At 39.2% G+C, this 16,268-nt stretch overlaps 1 protein-coding gene across 1 annotated transcript in view; it reads right to left on the reverse strand.

Moving 5' to 3' along the window:
• The window catches only part of LOC136859016 (death-associated protein kinase 1), a 1,193,585-nt gene that overhangs the window by 796,973 nt on the left and 380,344 nt on the right, over positions 1–16,268 (reverse strand). The window contains exon 16 of the mRNA XM_068225494.1: positions 5,960–6,167. Coding sequence (XP_068081595.1) covers positions 5,960–6,167 — 208 coding nt within the window. The remainder of the gene's footprint in view (positions 1–5,959; positions 6,168–16,268) is intronic.

Genomic DNA, 16,268 nt, shown 5'->3' on the forward strand with positions numbered 1-16,268 from the left:
TGCAAAACAATGACAGTCGTGGAGACCCAAACAGAGCCCACCAAAGTAATGGGGGGTTGAGCATCGTAAAGGAGGAACCCCCATGTTACGACATGACCAATTCCTGGAGAATGTTTTGAGCCCAGTTCGAGACCATCTGCGAGGACCACGGACAGGCATCGGAGGAGAGAGTACAACACCTGATTGCCAGATTATGTGGACAGGCAGCAGAGATACTACACAGCCTCTAGCCAGGTGCCACCTAAGAGAAGATTGTGGGAGCACTCAATGGACGCTACGGTGACCACCACCTGACAGTCGCCAAACACGTCCAGCTACAGGGAAGGATACGTGTTGGTGAAACGCTATGGGAATTCACCGCTGAGGTCATGCAGCTAGTCCTTGTGACTCTAGACGGGCCACCGCAAGGATCACACCCAGCGCAAGACGGCCAGCACCTTCTTCGATGGACTGTGATGCCAAAATCCATCAAAGGTTGATGCTTGGCAGGCGGGCTCTGATAAGGACCCTAAGGATGGAGGCAGCGATGGTAACGGCATGTCTGGAGGGACCCGCACAAGCAGACAGTGTGCTAATGGAGTCCAAACCAAAGAACACTGGATGAGAATGCTACCTGCCCAGGATGCTAGTCCCAGCATGAAGATGCATGCCAGTAGAAACACCCAACTCGACATCTCAGAATCGGAGGAAATCTATCATGACCAAGCTTGGGACGTGTGAGCCAGACACGTATGCTGTGCCGGTGCATGACAAAAATGCGCAGGCCCTGGAAGCAGACAGAGGTATAGACGAGGGGGAAAGTCACTGAAGCTTCTGTCACATTGTGGGGACCTATGAACTGTCATCACCAGGATCAACATCAACATTATTCACCAGACCCAGAGGATCTCCCATGGGAGGACGATTGTTCCTCTGAATTGTCTGGTGTCATATCATGCAGCAACTCTGGGCAAGTTACGTTAAGGAAGGAGGCAATGAGGTGTGCCGTTTTACTGTAGGACTTCGGGAGGAACAAGTTAGCCTGGCCCGGGCGACGAGTGACGTCACCGAGTTAGCGTCCTACCCGCTCAATGCGCAACAACCAGTCACGAAAAAGCCAGGCATGCAAGGCCAGCCCCCTCTGCAAACACTCTGTTATTGCCCTGTCCTCTCATTGGAGGCCTTCCAGCAGTGTGTGAAAGTACCCACATTATTCTGAATCGAGAGGACTCTTAGAGACTTCTCCTCTTGCAATGTGGAGGGGCCAGTCTCCCTGTTTAAGGTGGGCCATACAAGCTCTCAAGTAGTTTGATTCGAGTTGAGGAGTGCTGCTGTTGAGCACTGGGTCAGTCGATGGACAGTGAGAGCTGAGTGCTGTCAGTGCTGTGTATGTGTGCACTGATGGAGAGTAAGGTTCAGTTTGAGTTAAGGAGTCAGTCTGTATGTGTCAGTCTCTGTGAGTGTACTGTCCGTGGAAATGAGACTATCATTCTGATATGTCTATCATTATGGAGTGGAGTCTCTTGTATCCAGTTGCTGTGGAGTGATTATGTGTGTGTGTGTCTGCTGTAAGCGACAGTAAACAAAGTCTATACTGAGTGTATAGACAGTGTACAATATACAAGATTGTAAGACTGTATTGAGCACAAGCTGTGAACTTAGTGGCTGTGATAGTGTACAGTGAGGATAATTGTGGAACTAACTTAAGAGTGTGTCAGTAATGGAAGAGTGTGTAATGTGATTGTTTTAGTTTGTAAGTGAAAGAGTGAACAACTAGTGCAATAGAGTAGTGACAGCAGAGAGAGCACAAAATGATGCAAATGTGTATACTGCATAATGTAAATTGTGGTGCTGGTGTGTCTGTGTAGCGTGTAAGCAATTAGCAGTAACTGATGATGATGATGATGATGATGATGATGATGATGATGCTTGTTTAAAGGGGCCTAACATCTAGGTCATCGGCCCTTAATGGTACAAAATGAGACAAACTGAAATAACAAATTAAAAGCCAAAAAAAAAAAAAAAAATCCACTGACCACAATTCAAAACGTGAGGATGAAGAATGAATGGATGGATTGATATGAATTTAAAACAATCAGTGGACCGAGCCACAGTGCCTCACATGCACAGAAGCTGACGTAGAACAATAGTATTACTGACCAAGGGACTGCTTCTATGGCACAATACCGAATCGATGATACTTGTAGTCGAAAGGGGTACAAAATCCAAGTCAGCGGCCCTTCACAATGGTACTTATCGCTAGGAGAGTAGAACCATGGTATTTGTCATGTTGCGGTACTAATCAAGAGTAGCGTAGAATCGCAGTATTCCACACATTATGGTACTACTCACAGATTGAAATTCGCACATGTATTGCAGACCTATGCTGTTTTACACAATGTGGTGACTTTTTTTTTTTGCTATTTGTTTTATGTCGCACCGACACAGATAGGTCTTACGGTGACGATGGGACAGGAAAGGGCTAGGAGTGGGAAGGAAGTGGCCGTGGCCTTAATTAAGGTACAGCCCCAGCATTTGCCTGGTGTGAAAATGGGAAACCACGGAAAACCATTTTCAGGGCTGCCGACAGGGGGGGTCCGAACCTACTATCTCCCGAATACTGGATACTGGCCGCACTTAAGCGACTGCAGCTATCGAGCTCGGTTGTGGCGACATTTACAGGCTGATTTTATGTAATTTACAGGCAACGCAAACCTATGGTGTTCATCACATAAGGGTACTAACCACATGGACCCATACTATCCCGTGGTGTTCTTCATATAGTGGGTACTAATCATAGGCAAGCCAGAACCATGGGTTCCCTCATCCCACGGTGTCGCTCATATAGTGCTACCAATCATAGGTACTGTAAAAGCCGCCATGCTCTTGGTTACTACTAATTACAAATCTATTTGGTAACCAACATAGCGGTGCTACGCGCAATAAAAGCGACCCATGGTGTTCCCCGCATGGTGGTACTAATCACATGGTTCTAATTTGATCATCCCTTGGTCGCCCCTTTTAGTAGTCTCTTACGACAGGCAGGGGATACCGTGGGTGAATTCTTCATCTGCGCTCCCCACCCACAGGGGGTATTAGTAGTAATTAATAAATCTTAGTCATAGAATTTAAAAGTACCAGTGTTGAATATTTACCACCCCTGCCACATTACAACACTAAAACATTTCTTTATGTATAAAATTTTCAAAGATAAATATCTATTACTATATAACACATTCCATATAAACAAGTTCATATTTATTTTCCAGCAAAACCAGCAAACAATATTATCCACTGAAAAGAACCAAACTAGAGAGAGCAGATTTGATTCTTCAGATCATTCAGGTACCTTATATGCATTCAAAACTAATTACATTCTTTCACATAAATTGAGTACATCATGCCCTCAAGTACCATGAACTCAGACAAAATAAATCTAAGGTCCAAAGCTCTAAGAGATACAACAAATTTCTAGCTTTATTAATAAAACTTGGCACTATGTATTTACACTACACAGAATATAACCTGAACTGTAGTAGACAACTACTGACTGATTCTATGGACACTAGATGAAGATATTTTTCCCTCTTTAAATGCTTACATCAGCCTGAAACCAAGTCTCTTAGGTCACCAGTCAAGAGCCACTGCCCGATGTCTTCTAGCTAGGATATTAAAACAAGAGTACATTCCTTGAAAGAAAACCATGCAGTAACTGAAAAAGATTTTTTGTTAGAATCTTTCGGAATATTATGTCACATTATCTTACAATCAAATACAGGCATTTCACAATGCCAACTTGGTAATGTTTTCCACAGCAGTACATAAACATTAGTATTTAACAGTAATGTAAAACAGCATAATGTTCCGAAGTTTAGCAAATTTGGCAATGGCAATGAAAGTCAATTATTTAAGACTAACAACACTTCATCTGGTGTGAACAGTGTCAACTTATTAACTACAAACACGTAGCAATGCTACAATATCTTGACACAGTCCACACTGTAGTGAGTATTACATAGTAATTGCATCAGTCATATAGGCTAAGGAAATAAGACATGTTTATTTTACAGGAGAAAGCATCAAGTTATAGCAAAAATAAAAAAAATTTAAAAAATCTTATTGATCCTGACAGCATTAGCAATATTATTCACCACTGCATAAAAGAACAGAAATGCACAAGGAATAAACAGAAAAGGAAAATTTAATTCAGACATACAGAAAAAAATTGAAACTATCACTACCAACATACAAACAATTCACTGAACAATCATTATACCGGTACTGTAGGCCTATTGAATATCAATATGAGGAAACTGCTAATGCAACTCTTTTTTTTATACAGTGTGGGAAGAGGACTTCATCTTTCCTGGAACATCACTGAATCTACACAGACATAGAATACTTTGAATACTAATTCAAATTTATTCAACCATTACCTGGTGGAAATACAGCTTTTTCTTCTTTGTAAATCAAGTATGTGTAAATCTCAATCCTTCATAGGAAAAGATAAGATATGGTTTATCCACTATAACAATGAAAACCATTTTGAGGTTGTTGTACATAACTACTCCATCCTACTTGGTGCCAAGGTTATGCTTAGTGAAAGCCTTTATGTTCCTGAAGGGCCCTCATGACCTCATGGAGAGAGCTTTGTTTTGTAGACTGAATAATGAATAACATAGTTTTTTCTAAAACACACTTTCCCTCTGTCTGAATGTTTCAGAAAAACCAACGCTAGATTCCACAACTTAACATGGTACGTTTTATATAGAATTAACTATGAAGCACTATTCTGGCCTTGAAATGCTATCCACTTACTTCAAAGGTGCAGAACCTCAATAAGAGTTGTGTTGAGGATAAAAGAAATTTATTTGGACAATTTTAAGTCAGAACATTTGAACCAAATAGAAAATAACTCTACAGTAGCTAGGGTAAATATTTGCTTATTTCAACCTTTGTCAAAACAAAGAAGTTTAAATGGTACGCTAAATGTCCCAATTATCATTACGATCATGTTCACTTTACCCTTCACTGTTTGTCAAAAATACAGTAGTTCTTTTTTAAACAAATATTTATTCTCTCTTTTTTGGTGTGTTTGAGCATGGTATCACTATTTCTTATAGTTGTTTCAAGCAAGGATCTTTCATTTACATCATACTACTTTGTTATTGTTGATCACTTATTGTATTTGTTGCATGTATTCATGGTCAGTCATGGCTTACTTCTGAGGAAGCAGAGCAAAATTTTATGTGGAAAGTAAAGATTCACTGTAGTTATCTTCTTTTTAAATGGCATAAATTCAAAGAATATCTTCTCTATTATTTTTGCTGTGAAAGTATCAATCTAGACAATGTACTGTCTCATTTCGCTGTGTCGTCTGTTAGGTCATCAGCCCAGAGGCTGATTGGATCCTCAAATAGCATTACCAAAGGTTATGAAGTTACTGGCAAACCGCAAAAACCAGTGGTGGCGCCAAAATGAGGCATACTAGGCAAGATGAGGAATGAGGTAGTTTGTAATTGCAATTTGCTGGATGAGACAGTTCTATTGCAGCACGACTGACACCATGAGACCAACACTTTTCATAAAAATCAAACACACTGGTCGTGCTCTGAATGTCATTATTCAGCACTACCTGTAACCCAGCAGCTTCATATTGCCACAGCCATGGATGAGACTGAGACTTTGGTAAAAGCTACATTTTGCTCTGGCCTGTGTCAAGAGATAGATGCAAAAGTACTGCATCCAACAAGAAATGGCACCTGCATTTCACTACCAATTTTAGTTCATAAGTTCTCAATCACAGAATTTCTATGAAGTCTTGTAATGGTACTTTTGCCTGACTTTCTAAGGAGGCATTTCCTGATATGAAATGTGAAAACTATCTTTTAACTACCTTCCACCTCTGTCTTCAGAGCTACTAATACTCTTGATGCTTATATTAAACTTTAAAAGCAAAATTAGAGGAAACACAGCTCACCAAGAGGTTCAGCAGGAGGTATTCGTGCCTGCAGGAATGATAACCAAAAGCAGCACTGCTGCAATTGAGCACTAGGAGGGTCCTCCAAGTTGAACACAATAACATGCAAGCAATTAGTGTTCCCCAAGAAGTGGTCATATAACAAGAAGTATGTATCTTGACCAGAAAACTCCCACAGAGTAAGATCACCAGTCCCAGAGAGAGCCACCTGAAACATATTGCATAGGTAGTTCAAATTTCTTTCTTTCCAGTTTTATTTTCAGACTGCTGCATTAAACTAAAAGGTAAATAGTAGTTATCCTTAATAACAATCTAGACACAGAAAAATGAGAAGACAATGCTAAAAAGAGTCAAGCAATTTGCTTCAGGAACATGACATGCAGTATAGAAAACAATTACAAAACTGCTGGAAAAAAGACTGATCATGAGAAAAGCTATGAGTGCAACAAGACATTCTATTAAGACAAGACTTAGGAAATGTCCAGGAAGAAATCCGTTATCTTCAGGATCGTGAGAACATCATAGAAGAAAGAATAATGCGAGACAGTTCGGCAAGTACCGAAGTTGATAGCAACCCTGATTGAAACGCACAAATTACGCATTACCCATAACTACAGCAAATTGTTTTTAAATCTTTGGGAATTTGGAAGAAGATTGTTCAGCTGATTATGCAGGAGAGAGTCCGAATAAACAGAGTAAACCAAAGGAGGTTAAGCTTAAATCTCGTCTTGTTGCACGTGGAGACTCTTCAGTCAAGAACACAAAGAATACAACTGCGTTCTGTTATCCAAGGGTCCAGGTTAGTCAACGAAAACGGAAAGTGTACACATGCGGGAGAGAAACCATTCCGCTATGAATCAATGCAATAAAGCATATAAAACAAGGGGTAATCTCCGGCAACACATGATGATGCATATTGGAGAAAGGCAGTCCTGCTGCAAAGAATGCAATATGGCAGCCTACAAAAAGGAGTATTCTACAAAGACACACAATTCTTCATACAGGATTCAGGCCATTCCAGTGCTGGGAATGCAATAAAACATTCACTCAACGAGATAATCTGCAAAAACACCTGTTTGTCCATAATGGAGTTAAGTCCATTTCATTGCCAGGAATGCAAAGCTCATCTCTCAAACAACACACCATGTACATACAGAAGAGAGGCCTTTCTACTGTAAAGAATACAATAAAGCGCTTAAAATCAGGGATAGACACCGACAACACGTAGTTGTACGTACTGGAGAAATGCACTACCGCTGCGTGGATTGCAATAAGACGTTTTCTCCACTCAGTAATCTTTGCACCCACATGCTTCTTCATACAGGGGAAAGGCTCATAATTAATGCAGTGACAAACTAAATATAGAGCTCTAGAAGGCAGTGACTTGGAAAGAAAATATTAACTTTGGATACTGAAATTTTATATAATTTTTAGAGATAAAAATCAAATCAAATCAAATCAAATCAAATCTCTTTATTTGCAAATGAGGTGTCTACCTCGGTGGCAAATGGCACACTAAAATACATTATTGTCAAGCACTAAATATTAAATTAACAAGAAGAAAATTTTCCTATAATACAATATTATACAATTTACGCCAACAATTTGTTCTATTAAACACACAGCTCATCCTTAATAAACTTATATTGTTTACAAAATTATACTTATAATATCTCCTGTACTGCTTACAAATATAGTCAACTGATATACAGTATGTGGAATTACTTCAAATGATACTAAAATACAACTGGTATAAGATTAAACTTTACATTGCATTTATTTACATTTTTTTTTTTTTAACACATTCTGGAACCTAAGTAGCATAACGACCTGCTGCGTCTTAACCAGAGCCCCTTTTGCCACCACTTTTCAGAGTTCCTGAAGGGCCTTCACAGCTACCATAGTGGCCCCAGGGCCCTCGAAGTCCCCAATGTACTTCACCCCTACAGGGAGTCCCCTACTTTGGCTGTCCAAACTCCTTAGACCAGGGGATGGAATTAATTTATTCACACACATTTTTTAGTTTACAATAACCTGCACTGGTCGAATACCCTCTAACACTTCATTTATTTTCTCTGTTGCTGTTTATTCTCTTCTTGAATATCTGTACAGATTTTGGAAAAGGATCAAATACTACCCCTGGTAAACTGTTCCACTCCTTCATACCCTTCCCAATGAATGAAAATTCCCCAATCGCTTCTGCTAAAATTCCTTCTAATTTTATATTGGTGGTCTGTCCTGCTGATATAATTATTTTCCAACTGAAGCCTCTCACGGATATCTCCCCATGCTTCTTCTCTTGTATAGGCTCTATATAATTCTATAAGTCTAGTTTTCTCCCTTCTCTTACTTAAAGTTTCCCAACCCAAGTTCCTTTAACATTTCTGATACACTACTCTTTCTCCTGAAATCCCCTGTTTCAAATCTTGCTGCTTTCCTCTGCACACTATTTCTTTTATTAGGTATTCTTGGTGAGGATTCCAAACACTGTTTGCATATTCCAATAATGGATGAACCACACTTAAGTAACTTTTTTCTTTTAATTCTTTATTGCATCCTTTAAGTAGCCTCATTATGACATGTAACGATCTGTATGCTTTCCCAACAATGTCATCAACATGACCCTTCCAGTGCAAATTACTTTCAAATCTCACACCTAAGTATTTGCACTTGCCATCTTTTGGGATAACTACCTCATCCAAAGTATATTCAAATTCAGTTTTAAAGCTCCCGTTTGTAAAAATTGTAACAGTTGATTTGCCTCCATTAACCTTCACATTATTCTTTTCAACCCATAGTTGGATACTCTCAAGGTCCCTTTGTAATTCTGAACAATAATCAATGTTATTTATTTCCCTATAAACAATTATGTCGTCTGCACACAATCTTATTTTTGATGTTATATTGTTCCCTAAATCATTTGCGTATATTAAGAAAAGTAACGGACCGATTATACTACCCTGTACAATTCCCTTCCAAACTTTCTCTTCCTGCGATATATTATTTCTTACTTTGACTTTCTGAACCCTTGAATTTAGAAATGTTTTTATCCAACGTGTAACCCTTACATCCAATCCTATTCCTTCCAATTTCTTTAATAATATTCCATGTTCCACTCTATCACAGGCTTTGGAAAGATCTATGGCTATGCAATCCAATTGACCTCAAGCTAATCAACATATATATCATGTGATGGCCAAGCAAGCATCAATTTTGGTAATGAGACGAAATCTCTTAGTGCATTGGCACTGCCGGTGGCTGCATGTAGCCTACGCAGTGGCCTCCACGGTATGCACTAGCCAGCGTATTGGTAGGTGTGCTAGGTACCAACTGATGAGCCCACCCTAGCACACGAGGGCGAAACGCTGGCAACCAAGAATGAGTTAGCTGGAAAATTTATAATGTCCAATAACGGACCATTTATATTGGTATTATAAATTTACTCATTCGGGACAAATGTTTCAGATTCCCTATGGGAATCAACATATATATCATCTGATGGCCAAGCAGGCATCAATTTTTGGTAATGAGATGAAATCTCTTAGTGCATTGGCACTGCCGGTGGCTGCATGTAGCCTACGCAGTGGCCTCCACGGTATGCACTAGCCAGCGTATTGGGAGGTGTGCTAGGTACCAACTGATAAGCCCACCCTAGCACACGAGGGCAAAATGCTGGCAACCAAGAATGATTTAAACCTAGGAATTTCATTTTTGTCCGTATTGAACTGAGAAAGGATGATAGGAAAAACTTAAAACGGTCCACCTTTTCAATACAAAAATGTTATAGTTTATTTATGTATTTGTACTTGGAACTAGTTTCAACGTTGATTTGAGTCATCATCAGCCAAAATAACGGACCATTTATATCTTGCCTATTCCCACATTTTGGCTGATGATGACGCAAATCAGCGTTGAAACTAGTTCCAAGTACAAATACATCTTATAAATAAACTATAACATTTTTGTATTGAAAAGGTGGACCGTTTTAAGTTTTTCCTATCAACCAAGAATGAGTTAGCTGGAAAATTTATAATGTCCAATAACAGACCATTTATATTGGTATTATAAATTTACTCATTCGGGACAAATGTTTCAGATTCCCTATGGGAATCAACATATATATCATCTGATGGCCAAGCAGGCATCAATTTTTGGTAATGAGACGAAATCTCTTAGTGCATTGGCACTGCCGGTGGCTGCATGTAGCCTACGCAGTGGCCTCCACGGTATGCACTAGCCAGCGTATTGGTAGGTGTGCTAGGTACCAACTGATGAGCCCACCCTAGCACACGAGGGCGAAACGCTGGCAACCAAGAATGAGTTAGCTGGAAAATTTATAATGTCCAATAATGGACCATTTATATTGGTATTATAAATTTACTCATTCGGGACAAATGTTTCAGATTCCCTATGGGAAACAAACATATATATCATCTGATGGCCAAGCAGGCATCAATTTTTGGTAATGAGACGAAATCACTTAGTGCATTGGCACTGCCGGTGGCTGCATGTAGCCTACGCAGTGGCCTCCATGGTGTGCACTAGCCAGCGTATTGGTAGGTGTGCTAGGTACCAACTGATGAGCCCACCCTAGCACACGAGGGCGAAATGCTGGCAACCAAGAATGAGTTGGCTGGAAAATTTATAATGTCCAATAACGGACCATTTATATTGGCATTATAAATTTACTCATTCGGGACAAATGTTTCACATTCCCTATGGGAATTAACATATATATCATCTGATGGCCAAGCAGGCATCAATTTTTGGTAATGAGACGAAATCTCTTAGTGCATTGGCACTGCCGGTGGCCTCCACGGTATGCACTAGCCAGCGTATTGGTAGGTGTGCTAGGTACCAACTGATGAGCCCACCCTAGCACACGAGGGCGAAACGCTAGCAACCAAGAATGAGTTAGCTGGAAAATTTATAATGTCCAATAACGGACCATTTATATTGGTATTATAAATTTACTCATTCGGGACAAATGTTTCAGATTCCCTATGGGAATCAACATATATATAACACGCAATGATAGGTTAAGTCTCACAATGTTTATGAACAGCGGAGAACGGTCAAATGGGTCAGTTTTTACACACCGTCAGGCACAAAGTCACAACACTATCGAACAACATATGAAGATCTATCAATATGTTGAAGTCGAAGACGAATAGATTTATAGAAGCAAACTGCCAGTTCCCGGTGATCAGCGCGGCACACTCAAGGTCATGCGCTGTAGTCTCGAACGCCAAAGTAGAATGGAGAATATCCTGAAGATCCAGTATTTGCCTCGGTTGCGGGAAATTAAGTACGTATATATAGATACATACAACGCAATTCAGTATAATTGAATGAGTAATTGTGTTACTGCTGAATTCTTGGTAAACAGTTGACTTGAAAAAACAATTGTAAAGAGAAAAAAATATAGTAAAGAGCGCAATATCGGAAAGACAAGTGAAAACATGCATGCACAGTGCGCTATTATTAAAATGAAAAAATTCGGGTCACGATTGAAGTAGTCGAAGTCGGCGCAAGACAAGAGTTAAAATTTGAATGAGGAGAACCGAAATGAAGGGGGTGTTTTTTTATTTTTAGAAAAGGTAGAATAAATTAATAGAGCCGGCCAAAAATCGTATCTCGGAAACTAATGGACCGATTTACATAAAACTTAGTATGTAACAGCTATTATTGGAGATAATTAAGTGTGTGGTCAATCAAGTACAAAGAACAAATTACTACGCCAGGAATAGAATTAGTATTCTTTGTAATTTTATTCATTTTTTGTTATAGCTTTAAGAAATTAAATAGATGTTAATAGTGAGACATGCTGTTTAGAATGTTTAAAAACAGATACAGGATTACATGTACTTGCCAAACAATTTAATCATTAGAAGCAGTTTCATCAGATTCGCTATCGTCACTGTCATTATCTCCTTCGGCAGAACCAGATACAGGAGGCTTAGACAGTAAGTTGAGCACTTCTTGTGAAAGCGGAATCAACTTCCTCCTCCTTGATTTCCCTAAGCTGGTAATATAAGGGTCTGATGATATAAGCAGCCTATGGAAAAGGTCAGTATTTGTGTCTTTCTGGAAGGTTTCCTATTATCTTTATTCCTGGTCTCCTGGGCTTCTTCGGAGAGTTGTCCAATAGATATACGGTAATACAGTGCCTAATAACCTCCCCTCCATGAACCAAGAGTTTGTGCAAGGTTACAGGCATGTAGTACGATTTGTATTTTTGTAAGTACAATTGTATAGTTTCCTTTGCGTTAATGCCAAATGTCACTTAATCAATGGCATACCCACACGAAAGAGTTCCTAAGATGGCACGTAGATGGTTTATTAAATTTATATCTACTCCAGTAATATCCGCAGAAGTGGAAGCCTCTCAGAAGAATCTTCCAGCAGTTTTCATCATTGGTATTGCCAGCACTTTGCTTCGGATTTCAACCAATAGACGAGCTTCCTCCCTGAACTTCTGTAGTGAAGTCATCTACAGTATTTATTTACTGCGTGTGTATTTTAGGCTTTAAATCAGTGCGTAAATGTATTGTGTTGAGTGAGAGTTATGCGATAAGCCTACATGTGTGATTTATTTCTTTAACATTAATACTGTTATCTTTTGTAGTCATCTGCAGTATTTATTTATTGCGTCTGTTTTCTAGCTTTTATTGTCTGGATAAATTTATTAAATGCAATTAATTACTTCACATGCTCCTCGAGCTCATATAATTATTTGCCTATTTCTCTTGCCATGAGCCTTATATTTCAGTGCTGAGGTTTCTTATGTGCCGTAGTTTACAAAACAAAAGTGGCCCCTGTAAACCCCACATCCCCTTTAGTTCATAAAAGTAATTTGAAGCTTAGTTTCTTCAGCCTTTTGTCTTGAACTTACATACTGAATTTCACAAATTTATGTGCCACCATTTTACCGTGATGGCGTTGAGCGGAGCTGTTCGATATGGCAACCCTGTTGTCATAAGAGCAATACTGTTTTCTTAACATGGAATGAGCTACAGTACTGGCAGGCTCATTTAATTTTCAACGAGGGTGGCAGTCTTGTGGGCACACATGATGCAGGAACTATTGCAGGCAACAGAAAATAATCTTCATGACATCTCATCGGGCTGACCAAAGCCGGTGAACAGAAACAAATAAAATGTTCACAAATCTGAGATTTATAGTGCTTCCGTTTTCATTCTTCTATATAAGTAAGAATACTGCTAGGGCCAGCTTGGTGGGTCCTTGGCAAGCATAAAGGATGGATCTCTCCTCCACTACTCCAGTATCGTTTCACTTCTTTTTTATTATATTTTTTACCTGGTAAACTCGACACGATACTGCCTAATTATAACTGAAAATCCTTGAGGACATATTTCCATGTAAATTACTAATTCCCTTGTTCCTACTTTAAAATTTTGTACTTTTAGAAATATCATCTCTAACAGTCTTTATTTTATGAAACAAATGCATGATATATACTAAGCATTATTGCCAATTATCCCAACTGTAGAAATTTAAGATATAGGGACAATGTAATTTGTGTCAATTTCATTAATTCTCAGATCAAATGTGAGAAAATTACCACATAGATCAACTTAAAAATACTGCGATGCATCTGATACGAATACAGAAATCTGTATCAATGCAGCCTTTCTACCAGTCCACTTTGGGCAGTAACCAACAACCATTTTCTTCAGAACTATGCACTGCAATGTTGGGAGCTAATATGCCCCTGCATAAACCGGAGCATCTTCAAATTTCAACAAGCTGCCGGGAGCTATCACCAAGTTGGAGAAGAGTGGCATGCCCCTGGTGGAGTCATTTAGGATTGTGGAAGAAGTCAGGGGAAGTTTACCGAACCTCAGGGAAGGCAGCCGCTGTCAGCGAAATAAAACCAGATGAAGTTACTTCACTGAAGTTTTGTCCAGTCACTTCATGTGACGTTGAGAGATCTTTCTGTCAGTACAAAAACATTATGCACGAGAGGAGAACAAGATTATTACTGGAAAACGTTGAAACATTGCTTGTAAATTCCTTTTATAGTAATTGAGTGTGTTATTAAATTATTATTCGTTTTTCCATGCCTATTTTCTTGCCTATTTTACAAGTTAGCATCTATTTAAATGCCTGTTTTGGCTAATTTAAGAGTCTATATGCCTGCCTATTTTAAACTGTTTTTAGTGCCTATAATTCTCATCTCTACTCATGACAGTGGTACATGTACTCCTTCTTTATATCATCCTGGAGAAAAATGTATTTTAAAAACAGTATTATAGAGAATTAGAGTATAATTAAACACTGCCTATCAATTTGAGAGTTATAATTATTTATATGCAATGTGGATAAAGTAGAGAACAACTGACAATACAAGAAAACATCTCTATGAAATATATGAAAATACGTACAGAAAGAAACAGGTTAGTAACACAATTACAATAATAAAAAGCTTTGATTAATGTCAGTTAAGTAGTCTTTCTCACTCTCAACTAGATTTATCTAACTCTCATCATCCTCCTCATCAATGAACATTTCTGAACCGTTTGTACCACTGCACTTCAAACTACCATCAAATTCAGAGTATACTGGTGGTACCCATTGAAGCACTTTCCTTACTACCCTAGGAAAGAAAGAAAAATTCTGAATGTAGACTTCTGTTTAATAAAATGAACTAAGATAAAGAAAAATTATTGAATATAATGTTATTGCTTTTACGTACCACTAACTATTTTTACGGTTTTTGGATATGCCGAGATGCTGAAATTTTGTCCTGCAGGAGTTCTTTAATGTGCCAGTAAATCTACCAACACGAAGCTGACGTATCTGAGCGACTTCAAATACCAGCGCACTGAGCCTAGATCGATCCCGCCTACTTAAGGTCAGAAAGCTAGCGCTCTACCGCCTAAGCTACCCACCCCGGCATGTTAAATAGATTTCTGTACGTTTTTACAAATGTCACATAATGCAGTTACCCAGTTAATTTAAAGAAAATAACAGGTAAACTAAATATAACCTACATAGTACCAGTAGATCAACAAGTGAAAAAAGTTATAACCCATATAGTCGCATAAAGGACATGTAAAGAGTGGTTATATTTATAAAATTTCAGTATAATTACACTTGTTAATTGTACGAAAGGGGGATAGCAGCCTTTCGGAAGTTGCAAGGGCGACAGTCTGGATAATTGACTGATATGGCCTTGTAAGAATACTCAACATGGCTTAGCTGTGTTGATACTGCTACATGGCTGAAAGCAACGGGAAACTACAGCCGTAACTAACTCCCGAGGACATGCAGCTCACTCTGTATGAATGATGTACTGATGATGGCTTCCTCCCGGGTAAAATATTCCGGAGGTAAACTAGTCCCCCATTCCGATCTCCGGGTGGGGACTACACGAGAGGAGGCGATCATCAGGAAGATGGATACTGACATTCTGCGAGTTGGAGCGTGGAACGTGAGAAGTTTGAATCGTTGTGGTAGATTAGAGAATCTGAAAAGGGAGATGGATAGACTAAAGTTAGATGTAGTTGGTATAAGTGAAGTACGTTGGCAGGAAGAACAGGATTTTTGGTCAGGCGACTACCGAATTATCAACACAAAATCAAACAGAGGAAATGCAGGAGTTGGTTTAATAATGAATAAGAAAATAGGGCAGCGGGTAAGCTACTACGACCACCATAGTGAAAGAATTATTGTCGTCAAGAGAAACACCAAACCAATGCCCACCACAATAGTGCAGGTCTATATGCCTACTAGCTCAGCGGATGACGAGGAAATTGAAAGAATATATGAAGATATAGAAGATTTAATACAATGTGTAAAAGGTGACGAGAATCTAATTGTGATGGGAGACTGGAATGCAGTGGTAGGCCAAGGAAGAGAAGGTAATACAGTAGGAGAATTTGGATTGGGACAAAGGAACGAAAGAGAAAGTCAGCTGGTTGAATTCTGCACTGATCGTAATTTAGTCCTTGCCAATACTTCGTTCAAACACCACAAACGACGGCTTTATACGTGGACGAGACCTGGAGACACTGGAAGGTATCAGACAGACTTCATTATGATTAGGCAGAGATTCAGAAACCAGGTGTTGGATTGCAAAACTTTCCCAGGAACAGACGTGGACTCTGCCCACAACTTGTTGGTCATGAAATGCCATCTGAAGCTGAAGAAAATGAAGAAAGGAAAGAATGCAAAAAGATGGAATCTAGACAAGTTGAAAGAAAAGAGTGTGAGGGATTGTTTCAAGGAACATGTTGCAAAAGGACTAAATGAAAAGGCTGAAGGAAACACAATAGAGGAAGAG

The sequence above is a fragment of the Anabrus simplex genome, chromosome 1 (genome assembly GCF_040414725.1).
Source record: "Anabrus simplex isolate iqAnaSimp1 chromosome 1, ASM4041472v1, whole genome shotgun sequence".
NCBI lineage: Eukaryota > Metazoa > Arthropoda > Insecta > Orthoptera > Tettigoniidae > Anabrus > Anabrus simplex.